Source organism: Rousettus aegyptiacus, unplaced genomic scaffold (assembly GCF_014176215.1).
Source record: "Rousettus aegyptiacus isolate mRouAeg1 unplaced genomic scaffold, mRouAeg1.p scaffold_m13_p_1, whole genome shotgun sequence".
NCBI lineage: Eukaryota > Metazoa > Chordata > Mammalia > Chiroptera > Pteropodidae > Rousettus > Rousettus aegyptiacus.
In genome coordinates, this window is record NW_023416284.1 from 52,922,286 (window position 1) to 52,943,763 (window position 21,478).

A 21,478-nucleotide genomic window follows, 5' to 3' on the forward strand; every position below is an offset into this window, starting at 1 on the left:
TAATATACAAAAGATAATTCTGATTTACCCTGTATTTTATATAAATAAGAATTCCACTGTTACACAGCAAGTAGCCTTTTAATATTATGCTTTGAATGAGACGTCAAACTGTAATAGGTGGAGTCTAAACAGGGTTAGAAGGCCTGGAAAGTCTTTCAGCTATAGTACATTGATTCTGAAAAACCTAACAAAGGCCAATTACTTTTCAGAGATTAAAAATCTTGTTTCTTTCAAAAGAATAAAATAGAAAGCAAACCTGGTGTATTATCTGAGCTACAGGAAGTTGTTCAGCATATTTCAGTGGTTCCATTATTTCCTCATCCATCCAGTCTTCCTTATAGCTGGAAAAAAGGAATTAAAAAGCTAAGGTAAATACTATTTCTAAATATTTCAATATGCCAAATATGAAATATATTAAAATATGTATTTAATGTTTTTGAAATAATCAGTATTTATCAATAATCTATGAAAACGCCTCTAATGATAATTTTTAAATGCTATAACTATAAATGCATTCAGGTTGCATTTAATTACTATGTAGTAAGATTAGCTAACATCACCTAATATTCTCAGGTCCTGTCTTTCACTCTAAGACTTAAAAATGTTTAAGAACTCCCTGTTCATAGGGTGTGCTATTTATTATAGCATTTAAAGGACTGCAAAACCTGTGCTCTAACCAACCATGTACAAACTTCATCTCTAGCAACTCCTTCTCTACGTACCAATCTATCGTTTCAGCCATATCCAATTACTACCAGTTATGCACCAACGCACCTTGAAGCTCAATGACTCTGACTTTCTCCATTCTGTTTTCTGCTTAGACCAACCTTCTTTGTTTACTCTTCTTTCAAATATAACAATTTATTTAGACCCATCTAAGTATACTTTCACTTCTCTGAACACAAAAACCGTATCTTATTCTTCTTGGTACATCTGATGTTTACCATATAATAATGACTCAGTAAATGTTTGCTGAATGATTATATGAATAAAATAAAGAAAACAGTAACTCTTCCAAAGGTTATTTTATATGGAAAATATTTTCTTTAATATCTACATTTACAATGCAATGCGAAGTTAACATAATACATACCTAATATAGTATGAAATAGTAAAATTCAGATTAGAAATTAAAATAAAATCTCCTTGAGTAAAAAAATTAGAAAAACTTTTAAAAAATCAAAATAGCAAATAAATCTTATATTTTAAAACAATAAGACCTAAACATATTTAAACTTCCTTTTACATTTTTCCTCTCTAAATTACACATTAACTTATCAATTTAAAAATTAAATTTTAAAAATTGAAACTCTGAATTATTTTGAAAAATAATCAGTCAAGACTGGTCTAAGTCTCTAGGGCTGTAGTTAAGAAACCTGATAATGAGAAATCTGGACTATCTCCCAAGAAAAGGCAGAAATATAAATAAGGACAAAATTTTTGATATGATTTGAGAGCTTAAAGAACCTCAGCTAGGTAAAAATCTGTGCATGAAGAATTAGCATAAAAATAATTAATTTGGAGAACTCTGAAGAGTTTCATTAATGATGAAAAAAACTGTTGTAAAACATTGTTCTGCAGGAACAGAAAAAAAGTAGAATGGTGGTTGCCAGAGGCAAAGGAAGGGAGAATGGAGAGTCACTATTTAATGGTTAGAGTTTCTACACTGAAAGATGAAAAAAATTATGGACATGGATGGTGGTGAGTGTTACGTGATAATGTTAATGTACTTACTGCACTGAACTATATACACTTTAAAAATGGTTAGAATGGTAAATTTTGTTATGTAAATATTATAGGCTAAATTGTGTCGCTCCCTACAAAATTTGTATGTTGAAGCCCTAACCTTGAGTACCTCAGAATGCGACTGTATTTAGAGATAGGGTCTTTAAAGAGGTAATTAAAGTTAAAATGAAGATATTTAGGGTGGACCCTAATCTAGTACGATAGTGTCCTTATAAAAAGAGATTGGGACACAGAGGAGGAGTAAAGGTCATATGAAGACACTAAGACAAGACTTAACCATCTGCAAGTCAAAGACAGAGGCCTTAGGAAAAACCAACCAATCCTGCAAACCATGATCTTGGACTTCTAGCCTCCAGAATTACAAGGAAGTAAATTTCTGTTGTTTAAGCTATGGTATTTTGTTATGGCAGCTCCTGAAAACTAAGACAGTAGATTTTACCACAATTAAAAATAAAATATTCACTGATTAAAAAAAAAAACATTATTTTAAGACATTTCACAATTTACATTTCAAAAGTCTATCTATATCTATATTTTTAGGTATAAAAAACACACATCAAGTCATAAAAGAAAACAGCTATATTGAATATCATCAAAATTTAACAGTCTTGTGCTTCAAAGGACACTACCAAGAAAGTTAAAAAAAAAAAAAACTCACAGAATAGGAAAAAATTTTGTAAATCATATACCCAAAAAAGGAGTTATACCAAGAATATATAAATAACTATTTCAACTCAATGATAAAAAGCTAAATACCCCAATTTAAATTTTTGCTTCCTCATCAAGGTTATTTCTAAGTGAAACTGGCATATCTGTGTTTGTCCGTATCTTGTTTACTATACATCTGCGGTGGAGAAGAACACAATGACTACTCAGTACCATTTGGTGCCAGTGCCTTGATTCATACTAAGGCACCAGCAGCTTCAATAGATATCTGCTGAAAAAAATTAAGATTAAAGCATTGAAGTGATTCTAAGAATATACAGAAATATGAAAACAACACTCTTGGTTGTTCATTCCCGAAATCTAAAGTAACAATGTGTAAAATGGAATAATTTAAATAACTCAAAAAAATCTCCTGGTCAATATATAAAAGATACAAAAATGTTAGAAATCTAGCAATTTGTTTTAAGTGACTTTTTTTCTAGTTTATAGTTGAGTGCAGTTATTCTTTTTTTAATTTTAATTTTGTTTTTTTCTCAATTACAGTTGACATTCGATATTATTTTATATTAGTTTCACATAGTGGTTAGACATTTATATAACTTACAAAGTGATTCCCTCAATTAGTCTAGAACCCACTTGGCACCACATATAGTTATTACAATATTATTGACTATAGTGACATTTTTTAAATGCCAAGTAGCTGTTATGATAAAATCCAAACATGTTTCTATATACATATATATATATATATATATTTTTTTTGCAGATATCACAATAGTTCATACCTAAACACTTTGGCATGCAACAACCAAACATAGGTTTGAAAATTTTCTTAATAATGACAAAACTTTTAAAAAGTCACTCAAAGTCCAATTCACAAGTAATCTTGGGTATCAGTATGGGCTTAGGAGCTTTTTACTTATTCAATGTTTTACAAAAATTATTAATGATGTTTAACATCTTAAAAATGTTTTCCTATCATTTTCTTGCTTTATATATTGCTAGAAGTGTGATTTCAAGCTAATTTTATTTCTACTTTAATTATCTTCATTTTTAATTTATTTAAAAATTTTAAAGTATTTGTGTTTTATTATTGGCTCAGAGGTTCAAGTGTTTTATTTTTTTGTTCTTATTTTAGAATATAAGATACAGTTAAAACTCAGTTGTTCAAGATCAATTCTCTCAGACACACAGGAGTCCTTTCAATGTGCAAACTAGGACCTTTTAGTTCAGAAAAGTTTTATTATAATTTGAAACATTATTTCTGTTCATACTTACTTTGTTTTTCTAGTTCAAGTTCTTGAACTAAATATATGGATTTTCTCTATCACTTTCTCTTTGATCCTTTAAACTCTCTTTATTTCAGTTTCATTTTCTTGACTTTTTTACTTCTATTTTTTTGTCTTTTACTGAACTTTGGGTAATACCTATCTTCCATTGGGTACCTTGTAATTTAGTTTTCATTTCTGAAATGATTTTTGTCTTTTCCCATCAATTTCATTCTAGACTTCAGTCAGCTCCTGTTTCATACATCTTCCTATTTATCCGTTTCAATTGTAAGTTTTGCAGTGTCTGATTTGTGGTGCTGATTCATAATGCTTGTTTAATACAGGTTATTCATGTTCAAATGCTGTGTCTCAGTTTTCCTGTTTTGTGGTTTTTCTTTCCTTTTTATTTTTCCTTTCACTCTCTCTCTCTCTCTCTCTCTAGTAACTTTGTACAGATGGATGCTTCCTTATTTCACTGTGGAAGATTTTATATATATATATATATATATATATATATATATTTATATTTATTTATTTATTTATTCATTCATTTATTTATTTATTTATTTATTTATTTTTCCCCTTCGGGGTCAGCAATAGCAATTTACCTTGTGATGGGGGAAGAAGGAAGATAAGTTGGCATATTAGATTTCCCAGTTCAAGAGCACCCTCCTCTGTGGATACAATAAAGTGGAGTTTCTTTAATAAATGGTACTTTTGTGGTAGTGGTGGGAACAAAATTTTTTTATTTTGTTTGTTCGTTTATCTTATTTCCTTTGTACTCTTATCTTCACTTGCTTATTTGTTTCCCTTCACCACTAAGCCTCCAAGGAACAGCCCCTCCCTTCTTGCAAGGTACCTTTCATTCTCTCAGAATTAGTGCTTTCCCACTTTCTAAGCCCCTTCTCTCAAATCCTCAGTAGCCAGGGCTCTGATCAAGTAGTCCATGCTTATAGTATAATTCAGAAACTGAGAAGACCACAAATGTTAATTTAAATTTACATATAGCTACCACCCTAAGGGAACCTGGAATTTTCTCTCACAAAATGGTAGTGTTTTCTTTCTTAAAACCAGCCATTATTGCTTCTTCTTTTTAACATTTCAAGGCCCTCTTAAAAGGGAAGACTTTTTATATTATCTGTTTTCAAGATCCTTCACTAAGAATATCTAGTTAAATAATTTAATAAGAGAGTAATTTCTCCATGGAAAAAGATATGTATCTTTTTTTTACTGTTTTTTTAAAACTGTGTTTTTGTAGGAAATAATAATAAATCAAATTTGTTCATACTATGAAAAGATTTTGAATCTAATAGAGTGATACCACCATCTCAAATTAAAATGCGATTGCAATATTGTCCAAATCCTCGGCATAAGTAAATAAAATACTGCCGGCAAAATTCTGAAACCTTATAAAGTTAGTCTTTATAAGCGTTGATGTCTTTTGTGTTATTTACTTTTATAGATACCCAGTGCCCTCAAAATTCTCTCCTCTGTGCTATCCAAGCACTCCTGAAATAACAATGTAAAATTACTTACTGTGCCCACATATAAGGCCATCTTTGATTCAGAAACAGATGAACTTTTATTATTCTATATTTCAACTTTGAGATTAGATTATTCATGTGTAAAATGACATAGCTTATTGTGTGCAGAAGGCCAAAGCATCTTTTTAAACACTAGAAACATACCCAACAAAAAGAACAGGAAAGCAGAGACATTGTGCTATGCCAAATACAAACTAAAAATGAAGAAGATCAATAAATAATTCAAGACATCATCTAGGGTAATCCGAAATCATTAAGAAATTCTCTAAACATATCAAAAGCAAAAACAGGAAGATAGTTTAGTATAACCTCTTAAACACAACAGCTCAAAAGTTAGTTTAACCTCTCAAATTGACAGTTATAAAGAATAACTTGAAACTAAAAGCACATAAAGAAACCAAATTAATTTAAATCAATCTTGTTGAAAAAAAAAAAAGAAAAATTTTCACTCCTAAACTGTATTTAAAAAAATGACTAAGCATTCATATAAGTGACAACACATACTGCTTGTTGTGCAAGATATATTTCACAAACCCAGGACCCTATGACATTCCTGAAAGTTTGAAGACACTATAAGGGAGAAGAAAATTCAATTTTCTTGGTGAGTAGAGACACACAGAAAATTCTATCACAACTCCAAGAGTCACTAAAGATTATTTTTGTGAGACAACAATCTAATGCATCATCTTCCCTGAAAAGAGATCCCCCTCCTAAAACTTAGAGCATAACTATTCTTATAATTATCAAACTAAAAACTTGTGAGAGAAGATATTAAAACATAACCTTGGCCATTACCTACTTTGACGAAGCACAAGCAAGATGACAAGCCAGGAGAAAGGCATAATTTGAGGTGGAGAACAGAAATCTAACTCCTAAGAGAACTAAGGTTACATTAACTTATGGCCCAGCTATTGAAATGCATCTTATTTATTGTCAGATTGCAGTGTGGTATAAAACTGCACATACTAGTTAAAAAAGAATACCTCCTGGAGGTTCCTCAAAAACTAAGAATTGATCTACCATATGATCTAGCAATCCCTCTACTGAGTATTTACCCCAAACACTTGAAAACCCATATCCAAAAAGATATTTGCACACCAATGTTCACAGCAGCATTGTTCACAGTGGCCAGGACCTGGAAGCAACAGAAGTGTCCTACGATAGACAACCTGCTAAAGAAGCTGTGGTACATATATACAATGGAATATTACTCAGCCTTAAGAAGAGATGAAATATTGCCATTTGTGACAACATAGATGGACATCCAGATAATTATGCTAAGCGAAATAAGCCAGACAGAAAAAGTTGAAAATCACCTGATATCACTTATATGTGGGATATAAACCTAAAAGCAACAAATGAACAGACAAACAAACAGAGACTCATGGACATGGACTATAGACTAGTGGTTACCAGAGAGCAAAGGGTAGGGGAGGTGGGGGTAGGTACACGGGTAAAGGGGATCAAATATATGGTAGCTGAAGGAAACTGGACTTTGGGTGGTAAACACACAATAGAATATACAGATGTCAAATTATAATGTACACCTGAAAATTATGTAATTGTATTAACCAATGTTACCCCAAGCAACTAAGCAAAGCAGTTATAACAAAATCCCAGAAAATCAAGCTCTAGTTCTCACTGAAGGAATTTAGAAGTAACCTCTTATCTGATAGAAGCTGTAGGCAGGCTTTCTGAAAGTTCACTATACCGGCTAACTTGTATACATAAGGAATTATGTATACATAATTGCAGAGTCAAAGGCGATTCTAAAATAACAGTAGTAAGAGGTGGTCAGAAAAAAAGCCCGTCAAAATTATTGAGCGCTTACTCTGTTCTAGGCACTCTACTAGGTACGTGTAACTAAAGTTATAAGTGTATCGTTCTAGTCATTTTATTTTGCTTTTACATACATATCCATATATACATGAAAAACATGTAGAATATCCATAAATAGTGCCATTAATAAATTACATTCTATGTATAATTCAGCCACTTTTTTCATTTAATATTGTTTTTGAGATCCAAGTATGTCAGTAAGATTTTCAACTTTTGTTCATTACTGCTAATAGCTATATAATATGAAAATGCTCCATTTTATTTAGACATTCCAATATTGATACACATCTTATTTATTATTAGAAACAATGTTGCAATATATATCCCTCCAGTCTATTTCATCTACATGTGCAATGAATATTCTACAACAGGGGCAAACTATATAGCCCACAGGCCAAATCTGGCCTGTTTCTGTATGTTCTATGAGCTAAGAATGGTTTTCCTATTTTTAATGGCTGAAAAATATATAAAAATGAGAATAATATTGCATGACAAATGAAAGGCACATAAAATTCAAATCTTAGTGTCTGTAAATAAACTTTATTTGAACACAGTCATTCATTTGTTAATGTACTGTCTGTGACTGCTTTTGTACTACAACAGAATCTTTGCAGCCCAGACCAGTGACCTACAAAGGCTAAAATATTTACTACATGGCCTTTCACAGAAAAAGTCTGCCAACTCCTGTGCTAGAATAATTATTTAGATGCGGACGTGCTGGGCTATAACTTATGCACATTTTAAGCAACCAAACTGCTATCCAAAGGGGCTGTAATTTACAGCATCACCAGAAATGTGGAAGTTCCCATTTCTGCCCATTATCACCACTTAATTTTCTACAAAAACGGGATCTCATTATTTTAATTTTCGTTTCCTCTTTCCTCTTTTCCAAACTATATTTCCTTTGGTCATATTTCTATTGTGTTGTCTTTTTTTTTTTTAACCCATGTGCAGAATAACATATAATCTGGACAAAAATTCTTCTACATTCATGTTGCAAATGATTTCACCTAGACTTTCTCAAAACTGCAGTTTTTTTGTTTTTTTGGGGTTTTTTTTGCCTTGTATGATACTTTAATTTTGTTGCAGTAAACTTTATCAATCTTTTATTTGCTATGCTTTGGGTAGCATGACATCTTTTCCTACTCTATTTTCTACTCTTATTGTTTAATAATTATTAAACGGTAGATTCTCTTAGATTTTCCACTATATGGTCTATTAAAAAATAGGGAAAATTTGCCTCTTCCTGACTCTTATACCTCCTTTCCCTTGTCTTCTTGCATTAGTTGGGATTAGTCATACAATGAAGAATAGATGGAACTATAGCATACATCCTTATCTTGTGTGACTTTCATTGAGACATTTCTAAAGATTCACCCATTGGGGTTATGTTTGCAACTGGCTTTAGATACATTGCTTTTATTAAGTTGAGGCAGCTTGCTTTCATTTCTAGTTTGCTAAGCCATGTTGCTTATTTCATATTAATGATTGATGAATTTTAATCAAATGCTTTCTCTGCATCTACTGAAACAGTTACAAATACTTCTTATTTAATGTAATATGATGAAATACATTAATATATTTTCTAATCTCAAATCATTCCTGCAATTTTAAGATAACTTCTATTTGGTCTTGAAGTATTTTTACTTATACATTAGTGAATTGCAGTTTTATTTAAGATTTGTACCTCTGCGATCATAAATGAGGTTGGCTCTATATTTTTTTAGTCTCCTAGTTTTGGTTTCAAAATTAACTAATTCCATCAAGTGAATCTGGTAACATGCTTTTCAAATTCTTTCTATATATATATCATCCCCACATGAGGTTGGTAAATATCACAGGTAGAAGTAGAAATCATCTAAGCCACTGTTTGTTGGCAGTTTGTTGGGAGAGAATACATATTTTTTACAACTGAAAAAAAATAGCAAGTATTTTTTTTTTTTTACTTGATGGCTTAATATTTCTTTTAATTGCTTTTTTCCTAAATCCCCTCTACTTTACTTTAGCCATATTCCCAAGTAATTTTTATGCCCTTCTACTGAAGATATCTCATGTAAACAGCACATTTTGAGGTTTTGTTTTTAATTTAGTAGGACTACCTTAGTCTTTCAAACAGGATATTTGGTACAGTTATAGTTAATTACTGAGAAAACTGGATTTATAACTACTATTTTGCATTTCCCTTCTATTTAATGTTCCTTTTTCTTTCCTTTCTTCTTTTGAATTAACCAAATATTTTATTAAACTTTGTTTTCACTATTAACATGATAGTTATACATATATTTACCATTATTATGGTGGTTACCTTGGACAATAGAACATCTAATTTTGACTTGTTGATCTAACTAAACTGATCACATTTACTATTTCTCCAATAATAGTATTTACAAGTTTGATTCCATTTATCCCTCTGCCTTTTGCATTATTTTTGTCATATACTTTGATTCTACAAATATCTTTTTAACTCAAAAAGAGATTGTTTTTATTTTTTGTCCACTCAATATTCAATTATCTTAAATGACATTATTTACCTATTCCAGTCATATTCATTCCTTACTGAATTTGTGTTTCTCTTTAGAATCACTTTATTTCTGGCCGAAGAACTCTCTTTAGTTTTTATTTTAGTTCAGGTGCAGTGGCAACAAATTCTGTATTGTTGATCTAAAAATATTTATTTCACCTTCATTTTTGGAAGATATTTTTTCTGTGCATAGAGTTATACGTTAGAAGTTTTCTTCCTTTGAGCTGTTTAAACATGTCATTCTATTATTTTATGACTCCTATGATTTATGTCAGTATTAAAGGTAGGTAATATGCCTTTACTTCTCTGGTGGGCTTTTAAGTTTTTTCGCTTTGTCTATGATTTTCCAGTATTTTGACTATGACATGCCAAGTCGTGATTTCTTTTGTATTCATCCTGCTTGCAGTTACCAGTTACGTCCCCAGTAATGTTTGATTGATTGTGTATCGAACACGGAATATTTATAAATTTTTTTAAAAACTACCAACAATACTATTTTCCATCTGAGAAGATCCACACTTTTCCCTGCTGGGTAGTTAGAGAGCAGAGTCTGATCATTCCCAGCCAATCGGGAACTGAGTTGAATCAAGACTGTCTTACAATTTTAATAAGACTCATTCTATCTTTAATTTGCCGAGAGAGAGAGAGAGAGAGAGAGAGAGAGAGAGAGAGAGAGAGAGAGAGAGAGACAAACCAGTAACTTTCACTATACTTTTCAAAGGTTTCTGGCTTAGATTTTTGTCCTGTTGTCCCACACAGCTTCAGAGTTAGGCAGTCAAGACCTACTGACATGCCAGAAGCTGCACTTTTTTTAAAGTCACCCTGTCTCCTTTAGTGACCCTTTATCAGAAGTCATACCCAGATTCCTCTAGCATGGAAGTAAACAACTATTTTAGGCTTTCTGGCCATACATTCTGTCACAACTACCCAACTCTGCCATCATAGCATAAAAGCAGCCATGGATAATATGTAAATAAATGAAAAAATGAACAAAGCTGTTAACCAATAAAAATTTTATTTACAGAAACAGGCAACACACCAGATTTGGCCCATGGGCCACAGTCTGCTGATCTGTGTTCTAGCTGCACCCAGAATCAGTAAGCATACTCGGGGGAAAAGCAGCTGGAAACTGGCAGTGTCAGTTCACCACCATCTCCAGGATGGTTGCCTCTCGCCTGGTATGTTCTTCAGGGACTCTGAGCCTGAAGATCTTTCTCTCTTCAGAATTATAAGACCAGTAAATTCAGCTAGTATTGCTTAGTAGTTAGTTTTCCTTTAGCTTTAGAAGTTTGCAAATATTTTGAAAGGGAAACCAGTTTTGTGGTTGAGTAGCTACTCTGTCGCACTAGGATTACATAATCGTCAAACATTTTGCTTGTTTCTCTCTCTATTCACAAGAAATGACCTATTGCCTGAACCAAACCCAGATTCTCAACTTTTGGCTTACTCCCAGAATCAGTATAACTCCACAGAAAAGTGGCTATAGATTTTCAGCTCATCTCAATGCAGTTTCCTCAAATCTGGATTTTTAGCTTCTCAATCCTTATTGCTTCTGCATTTCTCTGATGTCTTTAAAATATAATTTTTGTCTGGTTTTTCTTGTTGTTCTTGGTGGGATCATAAGCTGGATGCAATTTCATCTTATCCAGAAATCAGAAACTGTATCCTACTACTTTTAATATTTAATATTTTCATTATCACTCAGTTCTAAGTATTTTTTAAATTTCCATTGATTTTTATTTATTCCAAGAATTTGCTGTTTCATTACTTTTTTTAATTCCAATTTTTCTCCTGTACCATTTTTCATCTTATTTCCTCTACTTCTATTCATTTAATGGTCACTCTAAAAATGTAAAATGTACGCATACCATGCTGTCTGAAAATATTAAAACTTACTACTCTTCCCCACACATTAAAAACTCCTAATATGTTAAAACCAATCATGTCCTCTCCTTATATAATACTGTTATTAAATACATTAGTACTTTATCTTATTACCCCAATTACCATAGTCATCATATTATCATAATTATAAGAGAGACTCAGTGTTTGCTTAAACTTACTCATATCTTACTAATTTAAGAGCACAGGATTCTTCCTTGTATACTAACCTCTCTTCCACTCTTTACCTTCTTCAATAAGTGTATCCTTTTAGATATTGTTTAATTAAGGGTAAACGAATTCGAAACACACTCAGCTTTTGTATGTTTGAAAACATCCTCATTTTTTATTTATTCTTTAATGACAGTTTAAGTAGGTAACCAATTTTAAGCTGACAGTAATTTTCTTAAGCCCAACTACCCACAAATGGACCACAGCCTTTTGTCCTGGCCCTCACACAAAGCCATTCTAACTCAAAACTCTAGATTTCTGTATCAATAATTATCACTTAGGGAGCCTGGCCTTCCATGTTTACCTGCCACTTGGGTTTTAGCCCCTTATATGTTTGTCTCCAAGAGATTTCCCTATTATTAAGGAAAGTAAAGCTTCCTATTAAGAGCCACTGTTCAGCAATGGGCTCCTGCAAATACTTTCTGCCTCACAGACAAAATGGCCTACAGCAGGATAAAGTACATAGTCCCCACAAAAAGGAATGTATGGATCAAGGTACTCCTGGACATATCATGGGCTGGCTCTAGGAAAGGGATCTCACTCATAGATACTCTTTTTATACAGAGACAAAGAATCTGAGCTTATGGCCAACTGCTTAAGGAAGGTGCATGTTTGGAACACCAGCTGCAACTATCTAGACACATTATAGGAAGTTGAACTTGTGCAGTCCCTTCTACTGAATGAGGGGGTGCCACCACTTCTATTTCCATCTGAAAAAAGCCAGAAATGCCATTCATTAAACAATATATTGTTCGTCGCCACACAACTACTTTCTTGGTGGCCAGTCAGCAACAATTTCAAAGTGAAGTCAACTGACTGCTCTTTATTATTAACTCAAACCACCTCTCTAACTCATTTAAATTTCTTGTTCTGGAAAAAGTGAAATGTGACACCTAACTCTGAATATTACAGGGTATTCTTTTATTCAGAAATGTTTCCCTCTAATGAAATTTTAAACTATAAATGTCAAAGAACATTAAAGTCAAGTTGTGTTTTAACGTCTAAGGTAAAAATGGGACTTCTCATATTCACAGCCGACTCACTGGCAACTTTCATGTACTCTTTATTATTAAAGTTACCAATTTTCTGAATATGTATCATTTTACTGTGCTTAATTTTCAAAGAATTAGAAAGAAAAACTACCCTTAACATTAAAATCATACAAGACATATTTTAATCATTTTCTATGACTTAGAAGATATATATTACAGTGTTTTATCATACTAAAGAGAAAGTGTGATGAACATCAGTTATATTTAAAGCCTAAGTTAGAGCTTTCCTGATCATTAGATTAAAGATTTTAAATGTTTACATCGTGTTTAGGCAAAGCAGTTAGAGCAGTTACAACTCCTTCTATTGCAAGGAGCAGAAATTGAGGGTGGTAGCTCTAAGCCAGAGATTGCCTGTACTCATAATCTATGTCTCATCATATAGCTCATTACTACCAGTCTCAATACCTTAAAGCAAAAGTACAATGGATTGTCCTAAATAAAGTATGTCATCCTTAATTCACCTAATAACAACCTAAAATACTATGTTCCTCCTCCATTGTCTCTCTCTCTCTACACACACACACACACACACACACACGCACGCACACACACCTTTCTTTAGTATCAAGAAACAAACATTTTAAAAATTAGATGTACTAATTTTAATACAACACTGTTTAAACTGCTAAGTATCTGAATCTCTGGCAAAGTCCTTCAGACCATCTAAACTGGGTCCATTAATCACAGTGTGAAACAAAGTAATTTTCAGCCAGTATCCACATTTAGTTATCATGTGACAAATTCAGGTATTTTGAGATCATATCCTTTTAATACTTCTATTTTGTTAATTTTAATTTGTTTTCACTTTTAAGAAATCATGTTGGAAAATATTAATTAATATTAGAAACTAATCCCATCAGCTGAAGAACAAAGACAGGCTCTTAATATTGTAGTTAATTTAAAATGAGGTTGATCAATCTCCCTGAAAAAAAGACATTCCATAACAATATTAGCGGTATGCTTCCCTTAGTGAAAGTACTTACAGAATAATATGTGACAATTTCATCACATGTAGTCTTAGAATATTACTGAGTATGACAAGAATTTATGACATGAATTTCAAACAGAGAAAGATGGAGAATAATAGAATTAGTCAATAAATATTTGTTTCATGAAGAAACATATGTTCCCTTTCTCGTATAAATATTTAATTACTATTTATATTACCAGGACATGGCCAAAGTTGAACATAATTCATTTTGGTCTCCTGATTGTTCTTTATTCTTATGAGAAAATTAATTTTAAAATAAGCATTTTAATTGCCTGCCCCCTTGCTAGAATTTATCTATCACATTTGTAGAAAAATACACTTTAATTACAATTTACTATATCGATCTAATGAAAACTCACATAAATGACTTTGCTTGATATTTTAGGTACAGTTTGGCTTTATTAAAAATAATTCGTCATGAAATTTCAAATTATTGATTAGCCCTGAGAAAACCATAGGATTCCAATACACTTAAACGGCTATGCCCGAAAGTGATATCAATCAGGAAGGATACAGCTAGCAAAGACCTCGGGCCCTGTCATTTTCCCAGTTCATTTTTACCCCCTACAATAAAATCTATAGATAGTTTTAACACTAACATTATATCAGAATGAGTATTATAAAAGACTGACAGATTATAATAATTAATACTTATAAGATATTTATTGGTAAGATGAAAATACAATGAAATAAGCATAAAGTCCTGAAGTCAAGTTTTTAAAAAATCAACTACATGGGTAAGTATGAGAAGGCCAAACTAACAATAATTCCTGTCAGAATGGGCAATATGTGGCATGGTTGATAAAAATGCAAATCAAGCTATATAAATAGAGCTGCAGTACACCATATAAAGATGTTAACACTCCCAGCATACCTTTTGCATTTTAGGAGAGACATTGGTATGGATGTGATGAATTTTACATGGCATGCTCTTAAAAACACATTGACAAGTATGCTCATTTTATATACATTTCCCCATCCTCACAATAACTCTAAAGTTAGAGAGTAGATCACCCTTTTACAGAAACAACATCTGAATTTCAGAGATATAACGTAATATACCTGAAAACACAATGCAAGAAACTAAACCAAAATTTAAAGCAAATCCATTCACCTCCACACTCTTTCTATTGTTACCATATTGCCTTCAAGTTTCCTTCTAGCGCTAGGAGGGACAATTTGGCAAAACCTCACCTATAGAATACTTGAAAATCAGGTGACAAAGCATACCATGATTTCCACAAAAAAGACAACTTCTGAAATGGGATTACAGATTTATATTATTAATATGTCTTCTGCCTTTTGCTTTCTCTAATAGTTACAACCCTAAAGTGTTGTACATGAATCAATTTTTAATTGAATCAAGTTTTCCTCACTGATAAATTATAAATAACAACTGCTTTATCTTTATTATTAATTAATTATAAATAATCTTCATGCAAACAAAATTTTTTGATCCTTCAATTTCTTAAGTATTTAAAAACATGCAAACTATTTGTTAAAATATAGCTGAAGAGTAGCAATTCAAAAAGATCCTGTAGATTGACCAATTTCATAATCAAAGTTTATTAGGTTTATTAAAGCAAAACAAATTATAGAGATAGAGAAATTTTTACCACCTTTTTTTAAACTTGACAATTCAGTATTAAAAGTCTTTTTCTCCTGTCAGTGACCTGAAGAAACAAATATCATAATTTACATGGTGGTACAATCTACTTTGAATTTTCAGCATTAAAAAAAATATGATTTGTCTCATGTGTACAAATATGTAATTCTACTGCCATCTTCTGGTAAAATACAATTTCCCAATTCTTGGTAGTATTCCAAATGAGAAACCTCCAGATAAGAAAAAACTACTTTCTAACACTAGATTAATAAAAGCAGAATAATAATTTTGCAAATGGCCAAAAATATAATAAAACTGGGGCTCTAGCAATAATTTTTATTAGTACATAATATGTTCTCTCGATAACGCTGAACATTTATTGAGCGCACTACTATATTTGAAACACATAACTAAGAGCTTTAAAATAAAAATAATAAAAATTCTCTCAATAACATAAAATGGCACTATCATTCTCATTTTATAGATGAGGAAACTGAGAAGCAAAGAAGTCAAGCAGTTTGCCCAAAGTTACACAACTGGTAAATGAAAGAGGTTCTAAATTCAGAAGTTCATTCCAATGACCCTAACTTTGATTATTATGCTATACTATCCTCTGTAATGTGAGGAGTAATAGACATAAAATTGATTTAACTCATTTAGAACATTAAAGCTTAAATTAGTGGAGTAGAGCAATAATATTACAATTAGTAAGCAGACCAAGAGTCACAGAACACAGAATCAAAGAGTTAAAAGAAACTTTAACAGTCCCATAATCTACTTTTCCATGTAATTCAAAACTTTATTCCCTAACAATTCCAACAGATTAAGTTCTAATATTCTATTTTATAAATAATACTATATCATTTTTATATTTTTCACAATTTAAAAAATTTATATTCCACATGTTTAGTGTTTAAATTGAAATTAAGTTTGCTTTAATATAGTTTTAAATATTAATAAACACTAGATGGAAATCACTATTCCTGGTAAACATAATATTTACTAATTTATATTCAGAAAGGTTTTACTTATACAAAGGAATATAGTACTATATTCTGCTATACTTATATACACTGATTTCTTAAAAGTTATAAACCAATTCAATGAATTTTTTTTGTTAATTTTAGGTAGTGAAATAAATTGCTTTTAAAGAAAAATGCCCATGAAATGATCAACACATTACTTTAAAACTATAACAATGAGAACTTTAGGAGTATGTAAAATAAGAAAATGGATAATTTATCAGTGTTGGTATCTTTATAAATCAAATAGTCACATCTAATTAATGCTCTGAAAGTCCACTTTAATGCAATCCTGAATACCCAAATAACTGAAGTGACTAACAATTATAAATAACAATGTAAAACAAATGGCCAAATGAGATACTTAATACAGAATTATATGATGAATAAATTGATCACTTTGAAAAATACAGTAATATGTAGACTAGTAGGAGAGAAATTCTATCTACTACTGTAAAAAACCACTTTGGTAAATCTTTGGCTCATAAAGTTTCATAAACATATCAATTTACTATGCATGACTTTCACTGAATAGTTTGATCACAAAGTTTCATATTTCTCACAATCTATTTTGCCCAACTCCAAACAGATGTTTTTACTAATTATGTACATTCAAATTTTGATTTAATTTCTTAGTAAACATTATAAATAGAGACTAGAATTCTTATGTTCAACAACATAACGAATACTACAGTAGGTCTTTTACATTTCCACATAAATTTTGGAATCAGTTTGTCAATTTCTAAAAAAAAAGAAAAGAAAAGAAAAAAGCCTGCTGAGATTTTAATTGGGATTGAATTAATCAACAATAGAATCAATAAGATCCCACAATACCGTCAATATAAAAATTAAGTGCACTTCTATTTTTGAGCAAAAAAGGGAAATAAAATTTTAAAATTTCACTTAAAATAACATCAAAAACAAAAATACTTAGAAATAAATTTAATGAAACTTGTAAAAGACATGTACACTGAAAATTACAAAAAAAGAGAGAAATTATAGGAGATCTAAATAAATGTAGAGATATGTTCATGAATCAGAGGACTCAATATTGATAAGGTATACATATGCCTCAAATTAATATATGGAGTCGATTCGATCCCAATCAAAATTCCAGGGGCTCTTTTTTTTTTTTAGAAATTGACAAGCTAATTTTAAAATCTGAAAATGCAAAGGATCTAGAATACTCAAAAGAACCAATCAAGAGAGTGTAATACTGGTAAAAACAGACATGTAGTTCAATGCATCAGAAGAGAGTCCAAAAATAGACCCACACTTATATGGTCACGTGATTTTTGACAAAGGCACTGACATAATTCAATCTTTTCAATAAATGATGCTAGAATAACTTGATATCTATTTTGAAAAACAATGAACCTCAACCCCTACCTAACGCTATGCTAAAAAATTAATTCAAAATAAGTCACAGACCTAAACATAAAAGCAAAAACTATAAAACTCCTAGAAGATAATAAAAGAAAGTCCTGGTGACCCTGAGTTAAGGTTAAGAATCCTTGCACAAGGGCATTAGGTATAAAGAAAAAACTAATAAATGAACGTTATCAACATTAAATCACCTATTCTTAAAAAAAAAAACATTAAGAAAATGAAAGGCAAGACAAAGACTTAGAAAAAATACTTCCAACATATATATCTGACAAAGACCTTATATCCAAGATATATAAAGAAATCTTACAATTTAGTAAGGAAAGAAGTAATCTATTTTTTTAAATGAGCAAAAGACTTAAATAGACACTTAGTGAAACATGTATGAATGGCCAATGAACACATGAAATAATGCTCAACATCCGTAGTCATCAGGGATATACAATTTAAATTATAATGAGATGATCAGAATAGCTAAAATTAAAAAGACAATACCAAGTGTAATTAAGGATGTGGAACAACTATTTCTAGAAATGCAAAATGGTATAATGACTATAAGAAATGGTTTGGAAGTTTCTTATAAAGTTAAACAAGCACTTCCACATGACCCAGCAAATCTACTCTTCGGTTATTTAACTCGAATGAAATGAAAACTCATGTTTGTATGCAAATGTTTATAGTGGCTTTATTTATAATTGCCAAAAACTGGAGGACAAAAACATTCTTCAATCGATGAACGGATAAACTGTATTGCATGATCAGCAATAAAGAGGAACGAACTACAGATACATGTGACAAAAGGAATGAATCTGAGATGCATTACGCCAGTAAAAGAAGCCAAACTCTAAAGGGTACAGAATGTATGATTCCATCTATATGACAACCATAGGGACAGAAAACAGATCAGTGGTTTCCAGGGATATGGAGGAGGAATTAGATAAAAAGGGGCACAAGGGTATTTCTGGTGGTGATACATCGGCATAGTGATTATCCAAGTGTATGCATTTTCCAAAACTCAGAACTGTATACTAAAAAGGGTGATTTTACTATAAGTAAATTATACCTCAATTTTTAAAGACTCAAAAAAATTGAACCACACAACAACATAAAAAATTGCACACTAAAACATAAATGTATTCCAAAATCATAATATAAGCAAAAGAATTAAAACAATGTTTAGGAATATCCAATTAGGTGATATAACTAAAATGAGCAAGAAAATAAATTCCATAAAAGAACTGTGGTTAACTTTGAGGGAGAATAAGAGGATAGAGATTGGGAAGGGGCCTAACTAAGACTTGGGGAAGCTTCCAGGTACCAGCACTGTTCTATTTCTCTTTCTGGCAGTAACATGAGTAGTTACTTTGTGATAATTCATTGAACTATCATTTTTATTTTATATCCTTTTAAAAGAAAACTAACCAAGTAACTCAGGATAAATTCTAAAAGAATAATATATAATATAATATAATATAATATAATATAATATAATATAATATAATATAATATAATATAATATAATAAATATAATACATTTAGAAGTATGAGGCATTCCTAGATTCACATCTTTGCTCTATCATTTATTAGATATGTGACTTTAGGCAGGTTTCTTAACCTTTCTCAGCCTCAGCTTACTCATATATAAAAAACTGGATTCCATTTTTTTCTTGGGTAATGCCTGCAGAATTTAGACTTCTACATTTTGTAATACTAAAATGTGCCTATATTTTTACCTCTATAAGCTGAAGGCTATTTTCCCTATACGGTAAAGACACAAAACTGGTAATCTGAATAATTCTGACACAAACTTATTACTAGATTCTAGAAAGCCCAACTTTTTCAGGAGGGCAGGCTGTTTATTTGTCTGCATACTTATCAAAAGTCAATCTATCTATACTCGGATAAAGCAATTTATACTCAAATTACATAAGCCAGGATTATAACAGTCAGCCCTTATTTTACTTCATTTGTTCTTGCAAATAAATTAATAACACAATTAGTAAGACCTATGCAGAAACGAAGTGTTGTTAGTAACTATATGACTATATTTTCCTTACTCAATAGCTAAGTTTCAGAAGACATAAAAACAATTATTTCATTTAGCTACTTCGATTTTATGTACTAAAGTTCATCATATCTGGTTTTAGTCTAGTATACTCTAGTACACAAAATATGAAATATAAACAGTCTAAACAAATCGGTCAATTGTTTCCCTAATTAATGTAAAAAATGATATTTTAAAAAGCACAACTGCCAATTTTAAGCAGTGACTGTATTGATATTTTAAACCTAAGATCTAAAAAATGATATATACATTCTAGCCCATAACTTCCTTAATAAAATGGTTTTTGTAATATCTGATCTCTCATATTTTTCTCAAAACAAACATTGGCACTCACGATTGCCTATAAATAGCACCTATGTATGAGATAGTATTTTTAGCATCCATCTAAGAATTCCTGGAGCATGCTGGGAACTTAATTCTAAATTAATTAGATAACTTATACCTGTAATCATGAAACCATCTGTAAGCAATATTCTTAATAAAATGTATTTACAAACACTAGAGGGTGCTCTAATTCAACAGTGACTGGTACCTGGCTTTGATGCTTAAAATAATTTTCTCCTCAATTAAAGGTAAATTAAGATACTCCTCAGCACCAACTGTTTTTGCATCTGAAATAATGGAGATAATTTATGAGACGATATTCAATACTTCCAGAATAGATAACAAAATTTAGTAGAATTCCACTGAAATCATTTTTATTGTACAAGTATTATATATTTAATATTTTGTTAGGTAGAGAGAACGAAAAATATGTACAGAAGTATAAAGATGGTCCTTGTCTATAAAGAAAATTAATGCAGTATTCAGATGGTTAAAAGAAGGTATATCAGCACTTACAGGCTGAACTTCAAGGGAAATTACAAAAAGAATTTGGTAAAACACATATAATAGCTCAGTTTTAATTTTAGTTGCCAAGTATTAAGGTATAGTTTAGCTATTTTACAAATGTAAAACTTGAAAGTCAGTATTTAAATAATAAGTAAAAGTGATATTGTTGTAGGATATCTGTAGGATATCTGCTGTCTTAAGGAAAAAAAAAATTTTTTTAAGCCAATAACTATAGGAAATTGGAAAATAAAAAATCCGAGGCCTTGAATATCCAGAATAGAAAATAACTAATAATATCAATTTTAAATCTTTGTAAGAACTGCATTTTCAGCTAGTTCTTGAATTTATTCCTAAAACATTCATAAGACAAATTATGTCTTTGAATATTTCAAAATTAAGACTAATTTATATGTTGCCATTTGGCAATTCATAAAAGTTCCCTGAAATATAAGTTTCCAATAGATAGCATTAGACAATCACAAATAACAAAGTTTAATACATAGTGAAACATATCATCTACATATTTCAAGGAAGTGGCTATTAACTGTGACACTATTTAAAATTAACAAAGTATTTTGCCTTTAAAAATGTTTACAGAGAAAAAATGGAATATTATAAATATTTCTAAAATTCAAATACCCCCAAATCAACCAATTTTTCTCAATCTCTCTCTCTCTGTATACACACACACCCCTACACACATGTACATGCTTGCACACTCACTGCCCACTCATGCACAATCTACTTCCCAAGAAGGGAGTACCTGGCTCATACCTTGCTCTCATTCCTTTCCCTTATGAATTACCAAGAACCCCCAAAACAAATCCTA

The 21,478-nt window shown here is 30.9% G+C and overlaps 1 protein-coding gene across 1 annotated transcript in view; it reads right to left on the bottom strand.

Moving 5' to 3' along the window:
• Window positions 1–21,478, bottom strand: part of PIGK (phosphatidylinositol glycan anchor biosynthesis class K) — a 93,480-nt gene that overhangs the window by 30,052 nt on the left and 41,950 nt on the right. The window contains exon 10 of the mRNA XM_016151056.2: window positions 257–341. Coding sequence (XP_016006542.1) covers window positions 257–341 — 85 coding nt within the window. The remainder of the gene's footprint in view (window positions 1–256; window positions 342–21,478) is intronic.